This window comes from Notothenia rossii, assembly GCF_949606895.1.
Source record: "Notothenia rossii genome assembly, chromosome: 6".
Lineage (NCBI taxonomy): Eukaryota > Metazoa > Chordata > Actinopteri > Perciformes > Nototheniidae > Notothenia > Notothenia rossii.
The window spans coordinates 59047174-59073334 of NC_136909.1; the positions used below are offsets into that span (position 1 = coordinate 59047174).

At 40.5% G+C, this 26161-nt stretch overlaps 2 protein-coding genes across 2 annotated transcripts in view; one reads left to right on the forward strand and one right to left on the reverse strand.

Moving 5' to 3' along the window:
* Positions 1 to 26161, reverse strand: part of LOC307042245 (uncharacterized protein) — a 492007-nt gene that overhangs the window by 58541 nt on the left and 407305 nt on the right. The window lies entirely within an intron of this gene.
* On the forward strand, positions 12986 to 15848 carry LOC307045186 (general transcription factor II-I repeat domain-containing protein 2-like). Its single transcript, XM_079690719.1, has 2 exons — positions 12986 to 14241; positions 14969 to 15848. Exons 1-2 carry the CDS (start codon positions 13120 to 13122, stop codon positions 15779 to 15781), a joined length of 1935 nt encoding a protein of 644 aa, XP_079546845.1. The 5' UTR covers positions 12986 to 13119; the 3' UTR covers positions 15782 to 15848.

Here is a 26161-nt window from a genome sequence, read left to right on the forward strand (position 1 = left end):
GCTTGACAACCAGAGGGGGAGAGAAGGAAAACGGGAGTGAGTGAGTTTACACATAAACACACTTATTCACCAACGAGAAATACGTAAAGAAAAAGATTTATCAGCCATGAATGAATAAATTGGTGAATTTATAAAGAAAAAAGAGGAAACTATTAAATAACCCTAAAAACACACTGAGGGTAGAACATATTATTCAATCTTTTCATCATATGAACAAATTATTCTTTAAGAGATTTTTATTCATGTGTGAATTTGGGGAAGATTGAACTTGTTACAGTATAGACCTACAGTTTAAAGGAATGGTTTTAGTAACCACTCTATAAAAGCAGACAAATCTTTATTTGTATGGAAAATGTTAAAGGTAGAGCTAGTACCAAGCCAAAGATGGTGTTCCAATCTAGAGTATTGATTTCTCCATTGTAGCATGGTTATTACCTCAGGAGGGAAGATTAAGGTGGAAATAACATTTTGTTTTTCGTCCAAGATGTAGAGTTTTAAAATGACACTGGGCAAAGAGCGAAAGCAAAGTTTAATTTAAAAAAAAAAACTAATGTAGTTGGGAGTAATACATGCGGGGCCTTGGATCACTCATTGTGATGGTACATATTTGTTACAACAAACATCGTTTAGGGAGAAGGGGTCGCTCAACCCACCCTGCAGATGTTTTAAATCTTACTTGCAGCTTCAGAGGGAGCGCACGGCACCAGAGTATGAGTTTTAAAAGACAAGCGCCACCAGCTCCTAAAGGTCATCCATTCACCAGATGACCTGACTTTTAGAGATGTTATTTAAAGGAGAAACATATCTGCCATAGGTGTAAATTCCTGAATTAAACTACAAACCATTAATGAAATGACTTCTGTTTTTAAAATCCTTGTTAAAGGAGGGAGTAATTATCACATGCTCGGGCACCCAAGGTTCCACACACTGTAAAAGGGGTTAGCATAGTTATTTAAGTAGACCATAATTGAAAATAAATTAGTATAATGAGTTATTGATATTCCACCGGTTTTCACACCATTTCAGGGACTTTATCACTGCATTAGAACAGACCACCCAAAGGTACTGAGTAGGAACTTTTAAGTGATGAAACTCTACAACTGTTGTAACTGACCAAAATCTTCTCCCAGAAATGACTGTCTAGAATGCCGTACCCCAGAGTAGAACGCACAACGGCCCCTTCTAGAGAACATATTACTTTCATACCTTAAATGGTATGAAAGGAGGGAGGGTAAATTTCTCAGGAGGAGACAGTTACAAATGCTAGCAGAACAAGACGACCCATCCCGTATACAGATGTGGATGACAATGATGAGTTAGTTTAAATGATATGGATGTTCGGAGATGAGATTGATCAATGAATGTCCAGCCGATGTGATTCTTTAAATGATGAAATCATGTGAAGAAGTGAGCAAAATTAAAATGGAGTGAATCCATTTCAATTTACTTCATACTATTCCAAGATAGTATATTTTTATTATTCCAATTAATTTTACACTATTCTAAGATAGTCCATTTTATTTGACTTTATTATTTTATACTATTCTAATATGGTAGATTTCATGTTGTATAAATCATTGCTATTCTAAAATGGTTTGTTTCTTTTCACTTTGTAAAAACAAGTGCCTTAACACTGAGCGTGGTATGAGAACGGTTTCTGTGAAAGGAGGGAGGAAGAAATGTTCTGATACCAAGCCATTGCTGCTATTTTGAAGAATGATATTGAATGTAAACACTAGAAGTTATGCACAAGGGAAAACTTTTATGTTTGAACACAGACAAGAATTTATTTTGTATTTTTGTAAAGCCGGCTGTGAAACCATTCCATTTGATTGTATGTTTGTTAATATGAGATATGTAATATGCAAAGTTCAGATGAAGAACTCATTGATTTCAGTATTATACACACCTTTTAGGTGTGTAAGGAGGGACTGTTAGAAATTAAAATCAATGTTTTGATGGTATAATGTAGCTTAAACATACCGTCAGTTCAAACGCTCTTTTATACTGAAAAACCAGAAATTCTTGTGCACAAGCAGTTAAGCTTTTATTCTGAAAATCCTTCATCTACGGTTAGCATGTAGCATGTGGCTAATATACGATTTCCTAAAGAGGTGAACTGAGGAGCGAAATGACTTGGTGTGGTGAAAACCGAAACCTACTGATTTAACACTACAACGATAGATGTCGAGATACTACCATGTTGAATATTAAATGAAAGTACAGTTTATTTGAATACATTATTGTTTACAGACGAGAGTAGCATGTGACAACATCCGGAATGACCGGCAACCAAACGAGCCGAGAAGTATTGTTTAGAGAATTGATTACAGCGTTTAGAATGTGTTAAATGAAAAGTGATGAAAGAGAATATGAGGAGAAACGGCGTGTTAAGCATATATTGAATGTGAAAAGAACCTATCCTCTGTTTAAATGCAATAACGGACATTGGAGACGAGGTGAGCCGGCTGGCGGGGAGGAGCCAGCAGAGGATATATATAGCAGCGCCGGAGGAGAGATCCGCTGTCTTCTTCTTGCTCAGGAGAACCGGTGTTACAGTATAAGTTGAGTCATGACAACTGGCGACATTCTATTATTTTCGTCATAGGAATCCGGGGCGTGTACATTGAGGACCCATTGTTGACTTACCAGGAAAGAAACATCGTTTGTCGTTTACGTTCATCTTTTGCTATATCTGCCTCCATAGGATCACTTTGATGCACATTCAGTACTCGTATGTGAGGTTGTGGGGCAGAGGCCGATATCGTGACGCTTACAGGGAGGTATCGAACATTTCAAAGTAGGTGACTGTGTGGATGCCTGTTCAAAACATTGCAAACTTCAATAAATCATTTAAATTATATATTTGTGTCCGACTTTCATTTTTTCATCGTTCTTAATGTGATGTATAGTAGCTTTGATAGCTGTCCATACCTTCAGACAGCCTAAAAGTAAAACACAAGTTGTTTATTCACAGCCTGAACGCTCATCGAGAGGACTGGATCAGTCATGACAACTTGTGATCAGCTCCGATTAAATTGTGATATCAATTCTGTAGCTAACCTCCAGGGATCACGTTTATTTTATGAAATACCTGTATCCCTCTCATCACAACACGACTCTACACTGTGCAGGAAAAACAATTACATACATGAAAATAATCTTGATGCATGGGAATTAAACACACAAACTAACAGATAAATCATCAGAAGAAGGCAGAGAGGAAGTAAATAACAAAAGGAACACGGAAGGCAGACAGAATTGCTTAGACACGGGTGTCACATGAAATTTAAAGGTTCTGGAAAGTTCCTTATACAGATTCCTCATGAGATTTTTCTATCTCATGAAGTCCCTAAGTGACACACACTGAACAGTCTGGGGTCATGTTCCTTGTCATTTGCTTTTGTCTTCCCTTAACAACATGTCCAAGATGTCCATGTGTCAGGCTAAAACATGTGACAGAACTAGCTAGATTTGGAAAGGTTTTTTGTTGCTAAAGTTAATATTCAAGCCATTTAAGAATAAAAATGCTTACATGACATGTCATTTGTTAAACATTAAGCTGTCTTCGGCTCTTTTCTGCTGTAACAAATGTAAATTTCCCCTCTGTGGGACGAATAAAGGTATTCTGATTCTGATTACATTTAACCTGTTGTGGAAACATTTCTTGATGAAATTGATATGAAACAAATGCCATAAATATTGCTGTGACACATGGTGTCACATCGGGACTTTAACCCTAAACATTCACAGTAAACCCGGAGTGACATATATGCACAATTAGAAATATGAGTATGGCCTGGTCAGTTAATTTAGCTGATTCAATTATATTTAGTTAACATATGCTTTATTCTTCAATTCATAGTATGTTCAAACAAATGCAAACCAAAACATCATCCTTGTTAATTAAGTTATAAATAAGAGTTACTTTACCATTAAAGCCCAGATATTTGACACTAGGGGGGGTTACTTGTCAGAAATGTGTCTATTTAGTCTAAATTGACGTTCCCCTTAATTTCCCCAAAAGTAGAAATGGGTCCGGGTTCTTATGGGTTAAAGGTATAGGCTTAAAGGCATAATAGAACTACCGTATTATATGTATTCAACGTTTGCCCCGCTGGACTTATTTTTCTGTGGTTTACCGTTACTGTGACATATCAATATAGCCACGGAAGATAGTTTGTGTGTTTAATTCCCATGCATCAAGGTTATTTTCATGTATGTAATTGTTTTTCCTGCACAGTGTAGAGTCTTGTTGTGATGAGAGGGATACAGGTATTTCATAAAATAAACGTGATCCCTGGAGGTTAGCTACAGAATTGATATCACAATTTAATCGGAGCTGATCACAAGTTGTCATGACTGATCCAGTCATCTCGATGAGCGTTCAGGCTGTGAATAAACAACTTGTGTTTTACTTTTAGGCTGTCTGAAGGTATGGACAGCTATCAAAGCTACTATACATCACATTAAGAACGATGAACAAATGAAAGTCGGACACAAATATATAATTTAAATGATTTATTGAAGTTTGCAATGTTTTGAACAGGCATCCACACAGTCACCTACTTTGAAATGTTCGATACCTCCCTGTAAGCGTCACGATATCGGCCTCTGCCCCACAACCTCACATACGAGTACTGAATGTGCAGCAAATGGATCTTAGGAAGGCAGATATAGCAAAAGATGAACGTAAACGACAAACGATGTTTCTTTCCTGGTAAGTCAACAATGGGTCCTCAATGTACACGCCCCGGATTCCGATGACGAAAATAATAGAATGTCGCCAGTTGTCATGACTCAACTTATACTGTAACACCGGATCACAGCTGTTTGTCTGACGGAACAATATTCTGTCTGTAACACTACCGCGCCTTTTTTAATTAAAGTATCCCATTTGAATCTTTTCAGAGACTCCATTTAGTCTCATTTTAAAGCTTCTCTCCTGGACGCGAGAATAAAGAACATATTTAACAGGGGGACACAAACGGGCAGACAGCAGAGCTCGTGCCAATAAAGCAGATTTGTTTGACTTTTTTACACTTTGTTGTTCTCCTCCTTTCCTCCGCTCTTGTCTCTGATTGTGAGCGCGAGTGTGTGCATTCGTGTGTGTGTGTGTGTGTGTGTGTGTGTGTGAGCCCCGCCCTTCAGAAACAGAGCGGAGGGAGAATGTGAATACGCAAAGCAGTGTACACTGAAACATGAACACATTGGATAAATAACATGGCGTTTAGTTTATTTAATAAAAGAGCACATGTTCAATGGGAAAAGTGACCGTAGATAGATGACTTCAGTTGAAATTTGGTGCTATATATTTTTTTTTTTTAAAGAAAAAACAAAATAAAAACAGCTTGAATTTCAGGCAGGGCGCGGGGCTCCGTTGGCAGGGCGCAGCGCCCCGCCAAGACAATGGTAGGGGAAACACTGGATGCACATTTGGGTGATAATTGTCTTGTTAAAGTGAATTAGTTTTTTGGATGCAATTTCAAATAGTCTGATACCTTTTAAAGAGGACATTGAGCTCATCTTCAGGTTCACGTTTGTATGTAGTGTCTCTACTGGGACATGTCTCCATGCTTTAATGTTCAGAAAGCTCTTTATTTGTCTCATACTGCCTGTGCTGCAGCACCTCTTTTCACCCTCTGTCTGAAACCAGAGCCCAGTCTGCTCTGATTGGTTAGCTGGCCTGCTCTGTTGTGATTGGTCAAGCGCTTAGAGATGTCCCACCCCTTAGCCTATCCCATACAATGTGTCGGAGTGCTAGCAAATAGAAGCCAGAGTGTTACATAGTGATGTAACTATGATATGGGGGGGAGTGTGTGGGATAGGGAACACATGGATTTTAGCCTTTTACTAAACACACTACAGGAAACGGGTAAACCCTAAAAAGCCCTTGAAACTAAAGTGCATTTTTTAGTTTGACTTTCCTTGCAATTACAAATGAACTTGCTTGTTAATAAAATAAAAAAATAATCAAATATGAGAGCACAAGCTTTAAACTCACATGCAGGTTTAGGCTGAAAAACTTACAGAACGTTATGTTTTCTTTTTAATGTTTCACACCCTACATATAACCCTAATATTAATGACTGTGCTATGAAACTAGAAACCACCTGTCAAATTAGCTAAAAGTCAAAACAACAGCTCTCACCTTCCTTTGCACCGTATCAACGCCATGCTCCATAAAACAAGAAGAAGTTCAAGCCCCGCGAGCCTTTATCCTAAAAGTCATGGAGTAATAATGAGTCGGTCATCCTGCTGTAGCCCGGCCTCTTCAAGTGGAGCAGGTAAATATTTAGTGAGGACTGTGATTGCTGCCGGCCATGGCCTATTCGTCTCTGTCTCCAAGTAATAATACAGAGCCGTGAACACTAATGTGCGAGAGGGAACACGAGAACACGCTCTGCAGAGGAACCCTGTTTGCATTGCTTCAATACAATTGACTCCATCACTCCATTGTGCGCTAATGAGTGTTGATCTTGAGTTACCACTGCGATCTGGAGTCATTTTAACGATTATGTTACACTGTTAAGCATTTTATCGTTCAAATAACGCTATTTGTGCCGATTAGTGATCCCTTTCAACGGGGGCTGTTGGTGTGAAAATACAGCGCCTGGCAGGGAAAAGAAAACCTTTATAGAACGCGCTCGTGTTCACGGTTCTGTTTTCCATTAAGAGCGTACAAGTAGCCCAGTGAACAGCTGTGGCGCTCATCCAAGGAAATGTTTCTGCAGGCTCCATTAAAGATGGATCACTACAAATGGTAATGTCAGCTACACCGGCTGACTTTCCTATGGCTTCCCAGGGGTCAGCTGGTGGGAAGATCCTCCTCTGCACTTGCATTCACGAGGTAAATATGCATCCGTGTAAACAAGCGTGAGTGACAGTCCGAGAGGGCGTCTTGGGTGCACAACATGGGGGAGAAAGGCCTCCATATGTGGATAAACAGAGGGGAATAATGTGTCTGCTCCTGTGGGGAGAGAGGAGGCCCTGTTTGCCTGTCAGGCAACAGAATAGGGAATACAGGCTTCTCACAGGGTCAGTGGGAGCGGCTTCAAATCCTGCTTTGTGCTCTCAGGCCTGTGTCAGAGACAATGTGGATAATGAGGGAGGAATTTGGTGCTGGGAGCAACACACACACACACACACACACACACACACACACACACACACACACACACACACACACACACACACACACACACACACACACACACACACACACACACACACACACACACACACACACACACACACACACACACACACACACACACACACACACACACACACACACACACACACACACACACACACACACACACACACACACACACACACACACACACACACACACACACACACACACACACACACACACACACACACACACACTAAGCACTAAGCACACTAAGCACCTCGCCCCGGCCCCGGGGAGCCCGTCCAGCCAGCTGTCTCCGTAGGGCAAGACTGTATACAAAGGATCCTCCATGATCGATGTCACTGAATACACTCTGTGGGCACAGTCTGATAAGAATAAGTCCAAGTCCTGGATCTCGGACTTGAATGCTTTGTATTTTTGTTACACGGTCGTATTAATAAATGGCGAAAATGTATTTATTCCAATTCTACAAGTTCTTTAAGAGCACTTAATACCTGAAATCATCTAAACATGACCTATAGGAGCTGTATGTTTGAATAAAAATGTCTGAGTCTGTTGCATTACTAACACTTTAGCAAGCCAGCTTACAAGTGTGTCCAATTAAGCCCATATTATTAATTGAGGCTGATGTGAAACTGGAAGAGTACAAACAGCCGAGGTTGAGGGAAAAGGGTAATTCACATGGAATAACAGCATACAGGACATTTCAGGGAACCCAAAATTGTAAAACAAAGTCGAGAAACGGCATAAGACTAGGGTTGGAGTCGAACAGTCAAAAAATCAGCTCCTATCGTCTATCCCTATTGTCTATTCCTTGACCTGTATAGGAAAATTCAAAAGGATTTACGAGAAGAGACTGCGGTACTTTAGAGAATCCGACTGCACTTTCACTATCCGACGTGTTTATGATGCGCCAGCGGACGTCATGAATGTGCGTCTGCTGCTGTGGGGAAACTATGAAAACTACAGTTTTCTATACGGCGGACTACAACATGGATGTTTAATAAGAACGACAGACTCATCTAGAGACTCTGCACCGTGCTCTGATGCTGTTGTTTGATGCTTTATGAACGTGGACAACAGAGAAACATATTCTTCATGACCAAAGTTGGAATTGAAATAAAAAAGGAAAGTGAAACGTATGCTCGTCACCCTCTCCCTCCGGTCCACATTAATACAAATGATCCCAATACGTAAGATTGTATGAACTATGAAAATCTCTTAAAATCAATACAAATGTATTTATTATAAACGTTAGTCCTTAACATCTATCACTGTGCATATCACCATTCAAACATCTTTTAAAAGTTGAACAAACCTCATACAGCTCAGTAAAGACTGTGAAATGTTGACTTTATTTGATCATTTCAGTAAAAACTAACGTTCATATTTCTCTTTTTGATTATAGTACTGATGAACGTTCAAAACAAAGCACTTTGGCAAGTTACCACATACGTTTTAAAATGCTTTATAAGCACCGTAACTTTCATGATATCATTTCTCTGTCACAATCGGTTGTTTCCGTGAACGGCCGACTGTTGTGTGATGGCAAATGCTGCGGCCGCAAGGCATTGTGGGGCAGCATTTTCTCCTTTTCTTTCCTAAAGGAAGGTAAAATGGTTCCTAAGCTAAAGGAGGTTATAAAGGAAGTTTGAAACCTCCTTTCCTATCATCTAGAGCAGTGGTTCTCAACTGGTGGGTCGCGGGCCCGTTTCGAGTGGGTCGCGGATGTGTGAGTGAAGAAAAAGAAATTTAAAAACAAAAAATTGGAATTCTTTTTCTTTTTTTTTGGCGGGGGGAAAGTCAAACTTTTATTTTGAAGGCCCGATTTTCTAACGCTGTGCATGCAGTCGGCGTTGGACTGGAAGTACCGGAGACCATAAACGGTTTTGAAAACTTCTGTCACGTAGTGATCATCTTCCCAATAAAATATCTTTGCTGATGTTTTTTCGAGTCTTCTGGCCAATCAGAATCAAGATTGTTGCCGGAAGTCCCCACGGAGAATAACTTTGCGGTAGAACTCTTCTTTATACATCCATGGGAACAACTTCAGATAAAAATGAACACATAATGAAATATGACCCCCGGTTTGATGATTGACAGGTCACAGAACAATGGGGACTATCTACCCTTACCCACAATTTGAAGTAAGTCACACAGACTATCTCCTCTTTACTCTTCTCGCAGCAAGATATCAGCACAAAGTGAAAAACAAACAATGGCATAAAATATTAATAATATGTCGGATAGTAATAGATTTATTTATTTTCTTCTCAGAGTGTACCAGAATGCATAGTTTATGTTAGTATTTCTAAAAATCCCCCCAGACCCCCCTGCTGGTGTTGGGTTTTCAGCATATGTGCCTTTTTATAAGCTTTGATTCCATCATCTCATTAAACCTTTTTTAAAAGCATACTTTAGTTATGTGAAGGGATATATGCACTGTACTTCACTTGTATTAATATTGTATGCTGAAAAGCGTATACACAGCATGTTTTTTTGTTGAATAGATTTGAGTGCTTCAAAATGTTGGGTCGCGATTTATTGACCAAGTAAAAAGTGGTTCCCGAGGTCTGACCAGTTGAGAACCACTGATCTAAAGAATTCGAACGGCTCTTATCATGGCTGCCACTGAGGTACTTCTGGGTCATTTCAGTCCGTTAAGCCCCTGTCACACTGTCCCGAAATTGACACCAGATGGAAACACGATAACGGAAATCGTTGTTAGATGCTCTAGATTTGTCAAGGGGGGGGGGCAGGGAGGCGCTCGTGAATTGTTATTACGGAAAGAGAGGGGTTTTAAGCTGTTGACGGTCTTATTATCAGAGATTGGGTCGTTACAAAAAAAAAGTAATATATTACATATTACTTTTTAAAAAAGTAACATATTACACTACTTCGTTACTCTCTACATAAAGTAACTCGTTACTTTACTCGCAGGGCCGGCCCGCCCCTCCCCACAGGCAGATCACGCAGACGGCTAGTTTCAAGTGTTCTCTTTAGTTCAGTTTCCATTGTCGCACAAGACTGATCCAGATAGCTCCTGAATGTTTTCCTTTCTGACCATGGCTGTCCTCTGTCTCCTGCTATCTGTATTTTGCGCAGTATACAGGACTGTCTCAGAAAATTAGAATATTGTGATAAAGTTCTTTATTTTCTGTAATGCAATTTAAAAAAACAAAAATGTCATACATTCTGGATTCATTACAAATCAACTGAAATATTGCAAGCCTTTTATTATTTTAATATTGCTGATTATGGCATACAGCTTAAGAAAACTCAAAAATCCTATCTCAAAAAATTAGAATAGTTCCTCAGACCAAGTAAAAAAAAAAGATTTATAACAGCAAAACACAATCAAACATTTGAAAATGTCCATTAATGCACTCAGTACTTGGTTGGGAATCCTTTTGCACGGATTACTGCATCAATGCGGCGTGGCATGGAGGCAATCAGCCTGTGGCATTGCTGAGGTGTTATGGATGCCCAGGATGCTTCAATAGCGGCCTTTAGCTCATTAGCATTGTTGGGTCTGGTGTCTTTCAGCTTCTTCTTCACAATACCCCACATATTCTCTATGGGGTTCAGGTCAGGGGAATTTGCAGGCCAATCGAGGACAGTAATGCCATGGTCAGTACACCAGTTACTGGTGGTTTTGGCACTGTGGGCAGGTGCCAGATCATGCTGGAAAATCAATTCCTCATCTCCATAGAGCTTTTCAGCAGACGGAAGCATGTAGTGCTCTAAAATCTCTTGGTACACAGCTGCATTTACTCTGGGCTTGATGAAACACAGTGGACCAACGCCAGCAGCTGACATGGCTCCCCAAACCATCGCTGACTGTGGGAACTTCACACTGGATTTCAAGCAACTTGGATTTTGCTCCTCTCCAGCCTTTCTCCAGACTCTGGCGCCTTGACTTCCAAATGAAATACAAAACTTGCTTTCGTCTGAAAAGAGGACTTTGGACCACTGTGCAACTGTCCAGTGCTTCTTTTCCTTAGCCCAAGTCAGACGCCTCTTCCGTTGTCTTGAGTTCAGAAGTGGCTTGACCATGGGAATACGGCTATTGTAGCCCATTTCCCGGACACGTCTGTGAACAGTGACTTTTGATACCTGGACTCCAGCTTCAGTCCACTGTCTTTGAAGCTCCCCCAAATTCTGGAAGCGACTCTTCTTCACAATGCTGTTAAGGCTGCGGTCATCTCTCTTGGTTGTGCAGCGTTTCCTGCCACATTTCCCCCTTCCAACAGACTTGTTGTGGATGTGCTTTGAAACTGCACTCTGTGAACAGCTTGCTCTTTGAGAAATTTCTTTTTGTGTCTTACCCTCCTGATGGAGGGTGTCAATGACGGTCCTCTGGACAGCAGTCAGATCAGCAGTCTTCCCCATACTTGTGATTTAGTTTACTGAACCAAGCTGAGTGTTTTTCAAGGCTCAGGAAACCCTTGCAGGTGTTTCGAGTTAATTAGACGATTCAAGTGATTCGTTGAACACCCTACTAGTATACTTTTTTATGATATTCTAATATTTAGAGATAGGATATTTGAGTTTTCTTAAGCTGTATGCCATAATCAGCAATATTAAAATAATAAAAGGCTTGCAATATTTCAGTTGATTTGTAATGAATCCAGAATGTATGACATTTTTGTTTTTTTAATTGCATTACAGAAAATAAAGAACTTTATCACAATATTCTAATTTTCTGAGACAGTCCTGTATGTCTGAACGATGGTGATTCCACTGTGCAAATGGGCAACATTTCCTCTATGAAGGATGCTACAAGCCTGTCCATCTTTGGTTACCGGTCCTCCAAAATCTAATTGTTGCTGCTTCGGCGCACTCACAACATCCCACTCTGGCTATTAGCTTCACCTTAGCATGGGTTCTTTGCAGGTGTTTGTTGAGGTTTGACATGGTGTTTACAGCAGTGGATAACAGCTTCTGGCCTGGACACAGTTTGCACCTCACATTCACATTCCTTTCTATTCTTCGGACAAACTCAAAAATAATGGGCATACCTCCACCCCTCGAAAGCTATCGCTGACTCAGCCATGTTTATGCAGCAGAGAGAGAGAGAGAGAGAGAGAGAGAGAGAGACGGTCTTCTTGCGCACAGAGCAGGAGTTTGTGAAAGAGCCGGTTTGAGAGTCAATTTCTCTTCAAAATAGAATTGTTTGCCAGCCTCCCTTGAGCTTGCTAGCTCGTTGGTAACGTAACTGATTTATTCTAATGTGCCTGCATCTGGCGCTGAGTTGCCATATTCCTTTTGTGCGTTCTTTTTGTTCGTGAACCACTTCCTGATATCCATCGTTGCAGATAAATATAAATGATAATAGCCAAACTAACCTAGCAGGAGTAAACTGACAGGCTGCTGTGTCGCATCTCACTCAAAAACCCACATGACTCAGCCCAGTGAAAAACCAGTCTTGCGCGCAGCCTTTCATTCAGAATTTCATTCAGAATTTCCTAGCAAAATTAAAAAATGATATTAAACTAATCTTTCAACATAGTATAATACAAAAATAAATATTAGGACAAAGCCCAACAAATAACAACAATAAACATGATAATAAAACAATTAAAATGTTTTATTCAGCCCTGATTAAAACAGCAGGCCCAAATCCTGGATGGGCGGGCCCGGCCCCATGTGGCCCGCCCATGACGCCGGGTCTGGTTGTGTGTCTTAAATGTAATTTAAAACGTCCTGTTTTATTTAGATGCTTTTATTTTGGAAATTGTTGTTGACTACAAGTTAACAACCAATCACAGCAGTGCTTCTCTGGCTGGCTCTGTCCAATCACAAACAAGAAGTGTTCTCCCTAAGGCAGAGGTCTCAAAGTCAAGGCCCGCGGGCCACTTGTGGCCCGCCGGCCGACATTTTGTGGCCCCCGAGTGGACATCAGTATGTAATGTTAATGTGGCCCGCGTGTCTTTACCAAACGCGCTTTGGCCCACATGGGCTACCATAGCAGGCAGCCAGCCGGGTTGCTAGGAAACGCAGCAAGCAACGGAGTGACACCAAGTGGAAGCGTAGCGGTCCTCATTCATCACATCATGTCCCTCTCAAAACCCACTGGGAAAAGAAAGGTCGACGATGACCACAGACAATTTCATGAAAGGTGGGAGTTAGAATATTTATTTGTTGAGCACAGGGGAACCCCTACCTGCCTTGTATGTGCTGAAAAAGTTGCCGTTGTCAAAGAATACAACATCAGACGCCACTACTTAACGAGGCATGCCGAGGAGTATGCGAAATACCGGGGAGATGAGAGGGAGAAGCGAGTCACAGACCTAAAGAAATGTTTCACCTGGCAACAAACTCTCTTTAGGAAACCAACCGACGAGGCTGATAAAGCAGTAAAGGCCAGCTACACACTGAGCGAGATGATCGCTAGGGCAGGAAAGCCTTTTACAGAAGGCGAGTTTATTAAGGAGTGTATGTTGCAGGCTGCGAGTATTGTCTGCCCCGAAAAGAGAGCTCAGTTTGCCAGCATCAGCCTGTCACCTAACACAGTGGCAGAGCGTGTTACCGAGCTGTCAGGTAACATTTATGGCCAGCTACGTGACAAAGTCAAAGACTTCCGTGCTTACTCAGTGGCCCTGGATGAGAGCACAGACACCACTGACACTGCCCAACTGGCCATATACGTCCGTGGTGTAGATGATAAGTTTCATGTAACGGAGGAATTACTCAGGGTTATCCCTATGTGTGGCCAAACCACTGCGCAGGAGATATTCCGCCAGCTGTGTGATGCCCTCTCGGATGCTGGTCTGTCATGGAAAAGGTTGGCTGGGATAACTACAGACGGAGCGCCTTCAATGACAGGGAGGAAGAATGGACTTGTTGCACTTGTGCAAAAAAAATTGGAAGAGGAGGGTGTGGAGGAGGCAATCGCTCTGCACTGCATCATCCACCAGCAGGCCCTAGCCTGCAAATGCCTAAAGTTTAAACACGTGATGTCTGTTGTGGTGAAGGTCATAAATCGACTCAGATCTAAGGGCTTAAAGCACCGTCAGTTCCGGGCTTTTCTGGAGGAGATCGAGTCAGCGTACGAAGATGTTCTGTACTTCACAGAGGTAAATATTCCTTGTTTACGTATACCTTCTCTCGGTCTGTTAATATTTCTTATATTCTCTACCCCCCCCTCTCCCCCCCTCTCTCTGTCCCCCCTCTGTCTGTCTCAGACTCACACACTCACACACACACACACACACACACACACACACACACACACACTCACGCACACACACACACACGCGCACACAAGGGGGGGCACCACCAGATGCGCATTTCTCCTTGCCGCCCGGTCAGCAAGCGCCTCGGACCCTCAGCTGTGTGTCTGTGGCTATGTGTAGCCTGTGTCAATGTGTGTGTTAATCTCTCTTGCGCTCTGTGAAGATGAATAAACACAAATCGCGCACCGCGAGAGGTGGCGCAGAGGTGCGCGCTCTGGCTCATCTGGCACAATCGGTTAACGGGGCCGAAAGGAAACTGGCTTCGCTCCGTGGCTATTTCACGTCCGACGTTGATGTTAAACACACGTTGTTATTGATATTGTAGCGTCCGACCCGACGTAACTACAACAACATAACACAAACTTATCTGACAGCTCTCACTTTTTCCTCTGCTCCTCACTCACACACACACACACACACACACACACACACACACACACACACACACACACTCTTCTCGTTAAGTGTTCTTTTTCTGTTAGGTTATTCTTTCTTTTTCTTTTCCTTCTCTTTCTTACCTGTTAGTGTATGAAGACAATTAATTTAATTTAATTTAATTTGATTTCAGGTACGCTGGCTCAGCAGAGGGAACATGCTAAAGCGGTTCTTTGAGTTAAGGAATGAAGTGAAAGCCTTCATGGAGCAGGATGGGATGGAGGTTCCTGAGCTAAGTGACCCAAAGTGGCTCATGGACTTCGCTTTTCTGGTCGATATCACACATGAGCTGAATGTGCTCAACAAGAAGCTACAGGGCCCAGGCCAGCTGGTCAGCGCTGCCTATGATAATGTGAAAGCGTTCTCCACAAAACTGGTCTTATGGAAAACCCAGGTCTCTCAGAAAAACCTCTGCCACTTCCCAGCATGCAAGGCACTTGCAGACAAAGGTACACCATTCAGTTGTGAGGAGTATGTTGAAGCCATTGTGAAGCTACAGGAGGAGTTTAATCACAGGTTTGCAGACTTTAAAACACACAAGTCCATCTTTCAGATTTTTGCCAACCCCTTTTCCTTTGATGTGGAAGATGCTCCCCCTGTGCTTCAAATGGAGCTCATTGACCTACAGTGCAGTTCTGATCTCAAAGCCAAGTTCAGGGATGTGAATGGGAATGAAGAGAAGCTTGGACAGTTTATGAGAGAATTGCCCGCCACCTTCCCTGAGCTGTCCAGGATGTTCAAGAGGACCATGTGCCTTTTTGGGAGCACATATCTATGTGAAAAGCTCTTCTCCACCATGAACTTCAACAAGTCCAAGCACAGGAGCAGACTTACAGATGCACATCTTCAAGCCATACTGAGAGTTTCAACCGCCTCTTCCCTCAAGCCAAATGTGGCTCAGCTGTGTGAGAGGAAGCGCTGTCAGGTCTCTGGCTGCAAAAAGTAGACAAGAGAGTCCTATGTTCTGAAGAACTGTTCATTGTTCACTTTAAAAAAGAGACTTGTTCTTACTTCCCTGGGTAAAAAAGGTCAAATTAAAATTAATTTTTTTTTCAGAGGAATTTATGTTTATAATTACTGTTCATGCACTTTGAGATTGTTGACAGTGCAATACAAATTTAATAATAATAATAAATGTCTGTTGAGGAACTGTTATGTAATAATAAATACTGTGAAGGTTGGAACAGTTGTTTTCTAAAAGGTTAAATTAAAAAAATATATATATATATATTTTTTCAGAGGAATTTATTTATGTTCTGTTTATGCACTTTGAGAATGTTGTTGAACTGTTGATGAACTGTTAATAAATATTGAGAAAATTGGAACCGTTTTTTTTTTTTTTTTTAATACTAAACACCCTTTTTAAGAAATACTTGAGTACTTGTGGCCCAACCTCAGCCAGGCTCCCCCTCCAGTGGCCCCCAGGTAATTTGAGTTTGAGACCCCTGCCCTAAGGAATACCCTTTCCGTCCAATGTGACATGCTGTGGTGTTTTGTGAAATGCTGTGGTGTTTTGTGAAATGCTGTGGTTTTTTGTGAAAGGCTGTGGTGTTTTGTGAAATGCTGCGGCGTTTTGTGAAATGCTGTGGTTTTTTCTGAAATGCTGCGGCGGCGTTTTGTGAAATGCTGCGGCGTTTTGTGAAATGCTGTTGTGTTTTGTGAAATGCTGTGGCGTTTTGTGAAATGCTGTGGCGTTTTGTGAAATGCTGTGGCGTTTTGTGAAATGCTGCGGCGTTTTGTGAAATGCTGTGGCGTTTTGTGAAATGCTGCGGTGTCTTGCACTTCAGGGCCACCGTAGTTTTCTATGATATATTTCACTCACCCTTAGTTGCGCGCGCTACTAAAGAGACGCGCTACCATGGAAACCAAACAATGGTGTAGCTGTATTAAAGTCTGAGTGGAAGCAGTACCGAGTAAATCTGATTATGTCAGAAATGCGGGAGAAATATGACCTCGGGAGGAAACCGGGAGAGGGCAATGAAATCTGGAGTCTCCCGCGAAAATCGCGAGGGTTGACAAGTATGGTTGTAACATCGCTGATATTAAAAAAATAAAACAGGCAGACAGATAGCCTACTCACCAATTGCGAGGTGCAGCCGGTGGCCAAAACATTGCAGTCTTTTTCACTTATTGAGGCTCACAGCTTTGACGATGTTACTCCCGTTATCTATGGTGATACACACCTGACGAGCCTCTGGTAAGTTCCATGACAGGAGAGCCTCTTGTAAACCTTGCGCTATTATCTCGCCTGTGTGATCCTTCGGGAAAAAGGACGTTTGGAGGCATGCACTCTTCAACTCCCAGTTGTCGACGTAATGAACGGTCAAGCTGAGATATGGCTCACCAACACACTCTCACTCCTTAATCGTCCAGGAGCGACGTTTGGTCAGGGTCCCGTGGCTTGCAGTTGTGACGCTCCTAGGCTCCTTCAGCTTCATAAAGGGACGTAAATAGCTTTCAACTGATTGCAATGTATTCCCATCTGCTGCGGGATTTGACGCTCATGGAAGCACGGCATTCGTTTGTGTCGGCTGCCCCAGCGCCGTATAGATAGAAGAGTTACGACAGCGGAAGTCCAAAAACGGTTATCGTCACGTGGTTCATGCAGACGAGGATCGTTCCCCGGAAGTTCATGGCAGGCAATGTGAATGCATTGATAACGAGATAGAACTACGATTTTTTGGTAACTTTCAGTGAATAAAGGTTTTGATTTGCAATATTTATACAACAAATCGATATGTGTATGTATTTACATCAATGTTTTAAAAAATAAAATAGAATTTGCTAATATTAAGTGATATTAGGATTAGTGTGAACAACTAGTTTACATGTTAGGCTAATGGTGCCTTGGTTAAAGAGCCTGTTGCTGTTTATAGCTTTGAATTCTTTAAAACCAATATTATCTTCTTAAACTTGTATGGTAGTCAGGAGCATCACTTTCTAATGTTTATTGATATATTTAGAGAGAGGGGATCTAAAGGAATACTTCAAAATTCAGATTAGATTAATTTCTACCATTTTCTTAAATTCATGGTAGTTTCAGTAATTCCATGGTAATTGAGGACACAAGTTATCTAAACGACTAATGTCATCTTTATGGCTTTCAGAAAGGACAGGAGACCGACAGGTGACTATCAAAGGACTAGCAGCAGCAGCAGCAGCAGCAGCAGCAGCAGCAGCAGCATGATGATGTTAAATGTGTTGTTTTAGGAACATCCATTGCAAATACATGGAATTCAATAAACATTGAATAGCATATCATGCAGTTTGTCTGTGCCTTTTCCTCCGTGTTGTCCTGGTTTGCTGTGCTGCCTCCTAGTCGCCACCATGGTTTGCTGTGCTGCCTGGGGATGCTCAAATCGCTCAGAGAAAGGAGTACGAATGTACGGCTTCCCCACTGACACAGAGCGGAGGAAAAAATGGCTGGCTCAAGTCAGCAGGAGCAATTTCACGACCAAGAGCAAAATAATATGTGAGGATATTATATACAAACAATGCATTTGCACTTTTTCACAAAACGAAAACCACACCATTGGGAAAGCTTAATGTTTTGTTTAATACAAAAAAACAGGGAAAGGCTTGAAAAACACTGAGAGTTGAGACTCAGGGTGCAAGGAGAGGGTCTCAGTGCAGGTATTCAGGCTCCTTTGAATCCCCCTCTGGTTCTTGTGCTGAAAGAGGGAGTAACAGACAGGAGACAGGGTTATACACACCTATATAGCACACCTATTGGATGGGAAATTGCCTTGGGGAGATAAGGTGTGGTCTTTGTTCCCAACTGAAGTTATGGAACTTTATTATTTGTGAGTTTAACAAAGTATGACAAATGGCATCAGTAACAGATGTGATATGAATTTCTATAAAGTTGTCTCACATTCTTGGTCATATTTTATATACAGTATGTAATGAGTATAACATGTCCAGTAAGTATAAAGTGTTTCCTAATACTGTGTATTCAACCACTATGGAATATGTATGTGGGCAGACAAAACTGAGTTGTTCTGTATGTGAAGTAACCTCAAGTCACTCCGCAGGCACATTTTTGATGCAGACCAGTTTGTCAAGACAAAAAAGGGCAAGACTAGGCTGAGAGCAGAGGCTATACCCACCATCTTCGTGTATCGCCCTGTGGTCAATAAGAGAAGGGCCCCTGCACCACGATTCACCCCGGGAACTGTATCTACAAAGCCCATAGCTCATGATCACAGCTATAGTGTGAAAGGTGACACAGGTATAATAAGTATGAACTCTTAGTAACAAAAGTCATATTTCTTATTTTTAAGTGGTATAATATTAGCAGTATTGACAGTGATATCTGCACTACTCATCGACTAAAATACACCAGATTATCATTGTTAATTACACAACATTGATTGGTTTAAATTGTGTGCAATGCTTTTGTATTTTTCCCCTTCGATTCGGAGAAACAAATATTTTTTCGGAGTAAAGGATGGCAGAAGACACTACACTTCCCAGAATCCCCAGCTATCGTTTAGGACTACACCATGGGCTCTGTTTGACAAACCCTGTGATTAGTTATCAAGCTCTGTGATTGGTTGACCTCCAACTGCATTCCATATGAACAAAAACGTTTCGTAAAAGATAAAATCATACTTTATTCAGCAGTGCTTGCTTTACTCTTTGAAAGTCATCACATGAATGCATTGTAATAAATGGTTCGGCTGCATTAAATATATTACACATCTGTCGTATAGTTCTTTATTTTTATTTATCTACAGAGATCGGGCTCAGAATAGACCGGAAACTATTCTTTTACCGTTCAGTTTGAATTTCACAATAAAGTTAGTAGTAATATTTTGTTTTGATATTATTGCTACTAGACCGCTGGGTCATGTTAAGACCATCTTTTCTGTGTTGCTGTGTTTTTTTTCCATCGCTTTTGTGTTACAAATATCAAAACAATAACTCAATATATATACGTCGTAAACTAAACCAGAAACAGCAGTATATTTTATTTTGTTAACACTGTAAATCAGCTGTTTAACCCAAACCACCTACTGGTTAAAACACGTTATTACACGTTTAGAGTAATGCAATGCGGGTAGATTGTGTTGCTTTTTAATGACTGTTTAAGATCCCTTTTTCTTAATGTCTTTTATTATTATTAACTACTTGTTACTTTTTGCTAGGGACGCTGCTATCGATATTATTTCTGTTATGTTGTGTAACTGTTTAATGGTTTTATCTTTATTGCTACCCCCTTCCCCGTCAATGTATAGTGTTGGTCCACAGCGCAAACGTATTAGTTTAACAAAATCCGCATCTAAAATTGTGGCATAGATAGCCTACGTTATTTTCCCCTGTGCAATTCTCCATTTACTCAACAATTACACATAATTATCCTTGTGTTTATTTATTTGTTTGATTAATAAACACAAGTTGGAGTCCGTCAGGACCGAGGGTCAGAGCAGCTCATTTGCTTTAGAGAATATTACACCCGGAAGTAAGTATTCTCGACAAACCCCGTGACAGTCTTCAAGCTCTGTGATTGGAGAGTGTGCTCCGAGGGTTACGCCGAGCGTCGAACAGCAGTTGAAATAGGATGGAACCACGGCAGACCGTCCAAAACTGCATTTGAACGGGTCCACCTCGTCCCCCCCTCCCCCACCCTGTCCCCAGAACTACACATGCTGGCTATTGTGTTTCGCAACATGTTCTCTATCTATGGCACGTCTCTACTGGGAGTTGTAGTTTTAAAAGACGTTTTCGTATTTCCAATAATAAGAAGTTACCAGTATTAAACTGTGTACATCCCTGGAGGTTTAGGAGATAGGAAACACTCAAATTCAAACATATAATTAATAAATGGGTGAAAATTGCTTGTGCCCATAATAGGCAGTATTAATATATATACCCACATGCCAGCTAAGGTCAGAAGAGCTTTATTTAACAGCTGGTCTTATGTTTGTGACCCCTCCTGGTTTTAATGGATAACATTACATTACATTACATTGATTGATAAGCTTGAAACATGCACTTGTCAAGGCTCAGAGACAAACTTTGCAAATATGGCAGTAGCCATCGATCATCTTAAGATAAGATATACTTTATTGATCCCAAGTTGGAAAGATTTGCGTTACATCAGCATGTGTAACAGTTGTAAATATGCAGTGGTGTTTATTTGTAAATCATTTAGTATAATCACACAAATTCTGTGTTTTATATTTAATAATTCTGTGTTCTTTATTTATTGATTGTTCAATACTTGACAAGGCCGGAGATGAAATATCTACATACATCTTATAAGACTATAATACATATGTATAATATCAGTTAAAATAAGTGCTTCAACATAGTTAACATTGCTGGAGGTATGCAAAAATATTGATAGATGTCCTGTAATGCACTATTGAGGAACCTGCGACCCAAGTTTTTCATTCATTGCATAACTACACCGTTTGTGAATATGATATGTCAATAAAGCTTAGAAAATCTTTAAAGGGATGTGCAAAATAGTCATTATATACAGTCTTTAATTAACTACTAGTAGAGAATAACGAGTAATGAATATACTTTGTAGGGATCCTATTAATATCTAATAGTAAAAATAATGAAATTCAATAACATGCTTTAACCACCAGGTGTCCCTTTCTATCAGCTGTGCACCGTTATGGTGTAAATACAGCAGTGTTCTCATCAGGGCTCTATAAATAGACAACTACGGCAGATATGTAATATTTAATGCAGCCGAACCATGTATTACAATGCCGTTATGTGATGACTTGCAAAGAGAAAAGCAAGCACACTCGGAATAAAGTATTTTTTATTTTTTTTTAAATGTTTTCGGTCTATTTGTTAATGACGATGTGATGTGAGATGTGAGACTGGAATTGCACAGGGGAAAATAACGTATCTTTAGATGCGGATTTTGTTAAACTAATACGTTTGCGCTGTGGACCAACACTATTGACGGGGAAGGGGGTAGCAATGAAGATAACACCATTAAACAGTTACACAACATAACAGAAATAATATCGATAGCAGCGTCCCTAGCAACCACCTTGGTAACAATGAAAAAGTTGTATGGACGCAATTTCCTGAAGTAATCTTCGTAATAACTAGCAAACTAAAGATCATGTACATCCACTGCACACATAATCTGAAATAATAACTCATATTTCTCGCATCAAATGACATCAAAACGCATTTTAATGGCCAAACTAACTTTAAAATAGGCATTTTCCACCGAGAATAAAACGAAGTTCGGCCATGTTTTTTTTTTCTGCAGGGAGAAATTTGAAGATCACGTGACATAGACGCAAGCCATTGGAATGAATGGAATGCAGTTGGTGTAGTCCTAAACGATAGCTGGGGATTCTGGGTAGTGTAGTGTCTTCTGCTATCCTTTACTCCGAAAAGATATTTGTTTCTCCGAATCGAAGGGGAAAAATACAAAATCATTGCACACAATTTAAACCAATCAATGTTGTGTAATTAACAAGGATAATCTGGTGTTTTTTAGTCGATGAGTAGTGCAGATATCACTGTAAAATCAATCGACAGTAAGGGGAATACTTACTTCCGGGTGTACAATTCTCCGTTATCCAATGGGAATGGGTGCTCACATTGCCTTTAAGGGCAGCCGACACAAACGAATGCCGTGCTTGCTCAAGCTAGGCTTTTGATATTGGAGGCTCGGATCCGCTGACCAGGGCTTTTGATATTTGGCGGACACACGTGCTGAGACTGAGTAGACGGAGATAGGAGTGAACGTTGAAGTGAGTGCGAGATTGAGAGCGGCTGGTGGAATGGCTTCTTTGAGTCCTGGAGAGGAGGATATGGAAAGTGCATCTGAAGGAGGATGGAATGAAGTAAGGAAAAAGACTTCAAGAAAAAAGATAGACATGTCAAGTGACAGTCTTAGTGAATCTGATTCACAGAATGAATTGAAGAAAGTAAAGAAAAGGATTGAGAATGAAGAGTGGAAAGTGATTGTGGAGTTTGTTGAGCAATCCGCAGCTAAGCTACATCCAGTGGCCCTGACTAAAGCAATTCACAAAGAAATTGGATCGATAAAACAAGCAAGATTTCTGAGCAAAGGACGGATGTTGGTTGAGTTGATTAATGCAAGACAACAGGAAAAGTTACTGAAAATGAAGACCCTGAATGAAGTTCGAATTAAATGCCATGTTCCTGGAGCAAATCGGAAAATACTTGGAGTTATCAGTGGAGTTCCCATAGAAATAGGCATAGAAGAACTCAAGAAGGAAATTAAAGGGGGGAAAGTGACTGTAGTAAAGCGTCTTCCTACTAGGTATCAAGGTAAGATAGTGGATAGTTTGTCTGTTCTTCTTCAGTTTGAAGAAACAATGCAACAGAAGATAATGATCGGTTGCATGAGCTTTCCAGTAAGAGAATTCATCCCTAAACCTCTGCGGTGCTTTAAGTGCCAAAGGTTTGGGCATGTGGCAGACAATTGCAAAGCAACTAAGCCCAGGTGTCCAACATGTGCGGGGGAACATGAATATGGTAGTTGTACTGCAGGTGCTAAGGTGAAATGTTGTAACTGTGGTGGGGAACATAGTGCTGCGTATCAGGGCTGTGAAGTGCAGAAAAAGGCCAAGGAGGTGCAGAGATACAAAGTGCAAAATAAAGTCTCATATGCTGAAGCAACAGAAAAGGTTTCACTAAACATAGCTAGGAAATCCCAAGTAGCATCAAGTATTTTCTCTTCAAAAGATTTTCCCAAACTCCCACAGGCAAAGGAAAGCCCCACAAAGTGTTCACATAAGTGTGTGATAGGAGAGGATGCATTGATTGTTAATAAGTACAAGTTTGTGGCCTTTATTGGAAAAGTGGTGAATGTTGCGTTACAACAGACAAAAAAGAGATCAAGACTGAAGACAATAGTGGAGGCAGCAGGTGAATTTTTGGGGATAAATGATATAACCGTTGAAATGATACATGAAATGCTAGCCACCAATAATGATGATTCACAGATTGAGTAGATGAATGGTTTTCTCATTCTGCAATGGAATGCTAGAAGCCTTATTGCAAATGGACAAGAATTCAAGACCTATATATATCAGTTAAAAGAAAAACCAGACGTTATTTGTATTCAAGAAACATGGCTGAAGACTCATTTGGACTTCATAATTGGGGGATATACTGCTATAAGACAAGATAGAAATGATGGCCAGGGAGGGGGATGTGCAATCTTTATCAGAGAAGTCATGTCTTATAGTAAACTAACTTTTAAGAACAGTCATGATTTAGAAATAGTGGGTGTAGAAGTTTGGATTAATAAAAGGAAAATTAGTGTCCTGAATTTTTATAATCCATGTAATAAACTCAGAATAGAGGAATTAGACAGTCTTTGCCAAGGAAATGAAATAATATGGTGTGGTGATTTTAATGCACATAATACAATGTGGGGAGGGAGATCAACAGATTACAATGGACAGGTGGTGGAGGATTTAATGGAGGCAAAGGAATTAGTTTGTTTAAATAATGGGCAAGGTACAAGGATCAATTTTAGAGATGGAACAGAGTCTGCGATCGACCTAACTCTTGTAACAAGTGAATTAGCTTCTGGTAGCAGTTGGGAAGTATTGACAAATAACAATATTGGGAGTGATCATCTTCCAATTATAATCAAGTTTGATATAAATCATGTGGTTGAGCTAGACGGTATCATGAGATGGACTTTTTCTAAAGCAAATTGGGAGATGTTTGCTAAATTGTGCGATAATGAATTGGATCAGATTGATATGGCAGAAAGAATTGATGAAATAAATGAGCAATTTACTTCAAATATAATTAAAAGCGCTAATCAAACTATTGGGAATAAAACTGGGAAATTTGGTAAATGTGTTAAGATGGTACCGTGGTGGAGCAAAGACTGTAATGATGCAATCCGAAACAAAATCAGGCTGTTTGGAAAGCTAAGAAAGACACATTCATTACATAATTTATTAGAATATAAAAAGGCACAGGCTCAGGTAAGGAACATTGTTAAAAGAGCAAAAAGTGAGTGTTGGAGAGGATTCTGTTCAAGTATTGGGAGAACTACACCATTAGATAAAGTATGGGGAATGATTAAGAAGATGAGGGGAAAAAGACAGCAGAGTAACCTGCCAGTATTAGAGATTGGAGGGGAAGTTGCCACTGGTGCTTTGGAGAAGGCAGAAATTCTAGCTGAAAATGTTGTCAAAGTTCATTCTTCGGAAAATTTGACAGAAGAAGGTAAGATCAGGAGGCAGGAAGTGTTAGATGAGCATCCTAATGTATATGAAGAAAGACATTCGTCGCAGAGTGTTGTAAATATACCTTTCTCTATTCAAGAGTTGAGAAGAGCATTAAGTAAGTGTAAAATGACTGCTCCTGGGAAAGATAATGTATGTTATATAATGTTGACCAAATTAAGTGATTTTGCATTAGGAAAGCTGCTGGAGATGTACAATAAGATCTGGGAGAAAGGGAAGCTGCCAATAATATGGAAAGAGTCAGTCATTATTCCTATTAGGAAACCTGGGAAAGATCCAACCAGTCCAGGCAGTTATAGACCTATAGCTCTGACATCACACTTGTGTAAAGTTATGGAAAGAATGATAACAGAAAGGCTAACATACTACATTGAGAAAAATGAACTAATGACTCCTTATCAGAGTGGGTTTAGAAGAGGGCGGAGTACTTTAGATCCACTGCTGTGCCTGGAGTCTGAAGTCAGGAAAGCCCAAGCGAACAAGGAGTGTGTTGTAGCTGTATTCTTTGATGTGGAAAAAGCTTACGATATGATGTGGAAGGAAGGATTATTAATAAAACTGGACATTATGGGTCTGGTAGGTAATGTGTATAATTGGATTAGGGATTTTTTGTTTGGCCGTGCCATCAGAGTCCGAGTTGGCAAGTCATATTCTCGAAGGCATGAAGTTGAAAATGGAACCCCGCAGGGGAGGGTCATCAGTCCTCTTTTATTTTCTATCATGATCAATGATATATATACACAAGTAGGATCTGACATTGGTAAGTCACTTTTTGCAGATGATGGAGCTATTTGGAAAAGGGGCAGAAATGTAAAATATATTGTGGCTAAGATTCAGGAAGCCATTAGGGAAATTGAAAGCTGGTCTCTGACATGGGGGTTTAGATTGTCGCTGGAAAAAACTGAAACTTTATTTTTTACGAGGAAAAGGATAGGTGAGGAGGTTAGGTTAAAACTTTATGGACAAGATCTAAAGAAAGTGAAGACATTTAAATTTCTGGGAATATGGTTGGACGAGAGAGTCACATGGAGTACTCACATTGATAAAGTCGTAGATAAATGTAAAAGGGTTTTAAATGTTATGAGGTGCTTGGCAGGCAC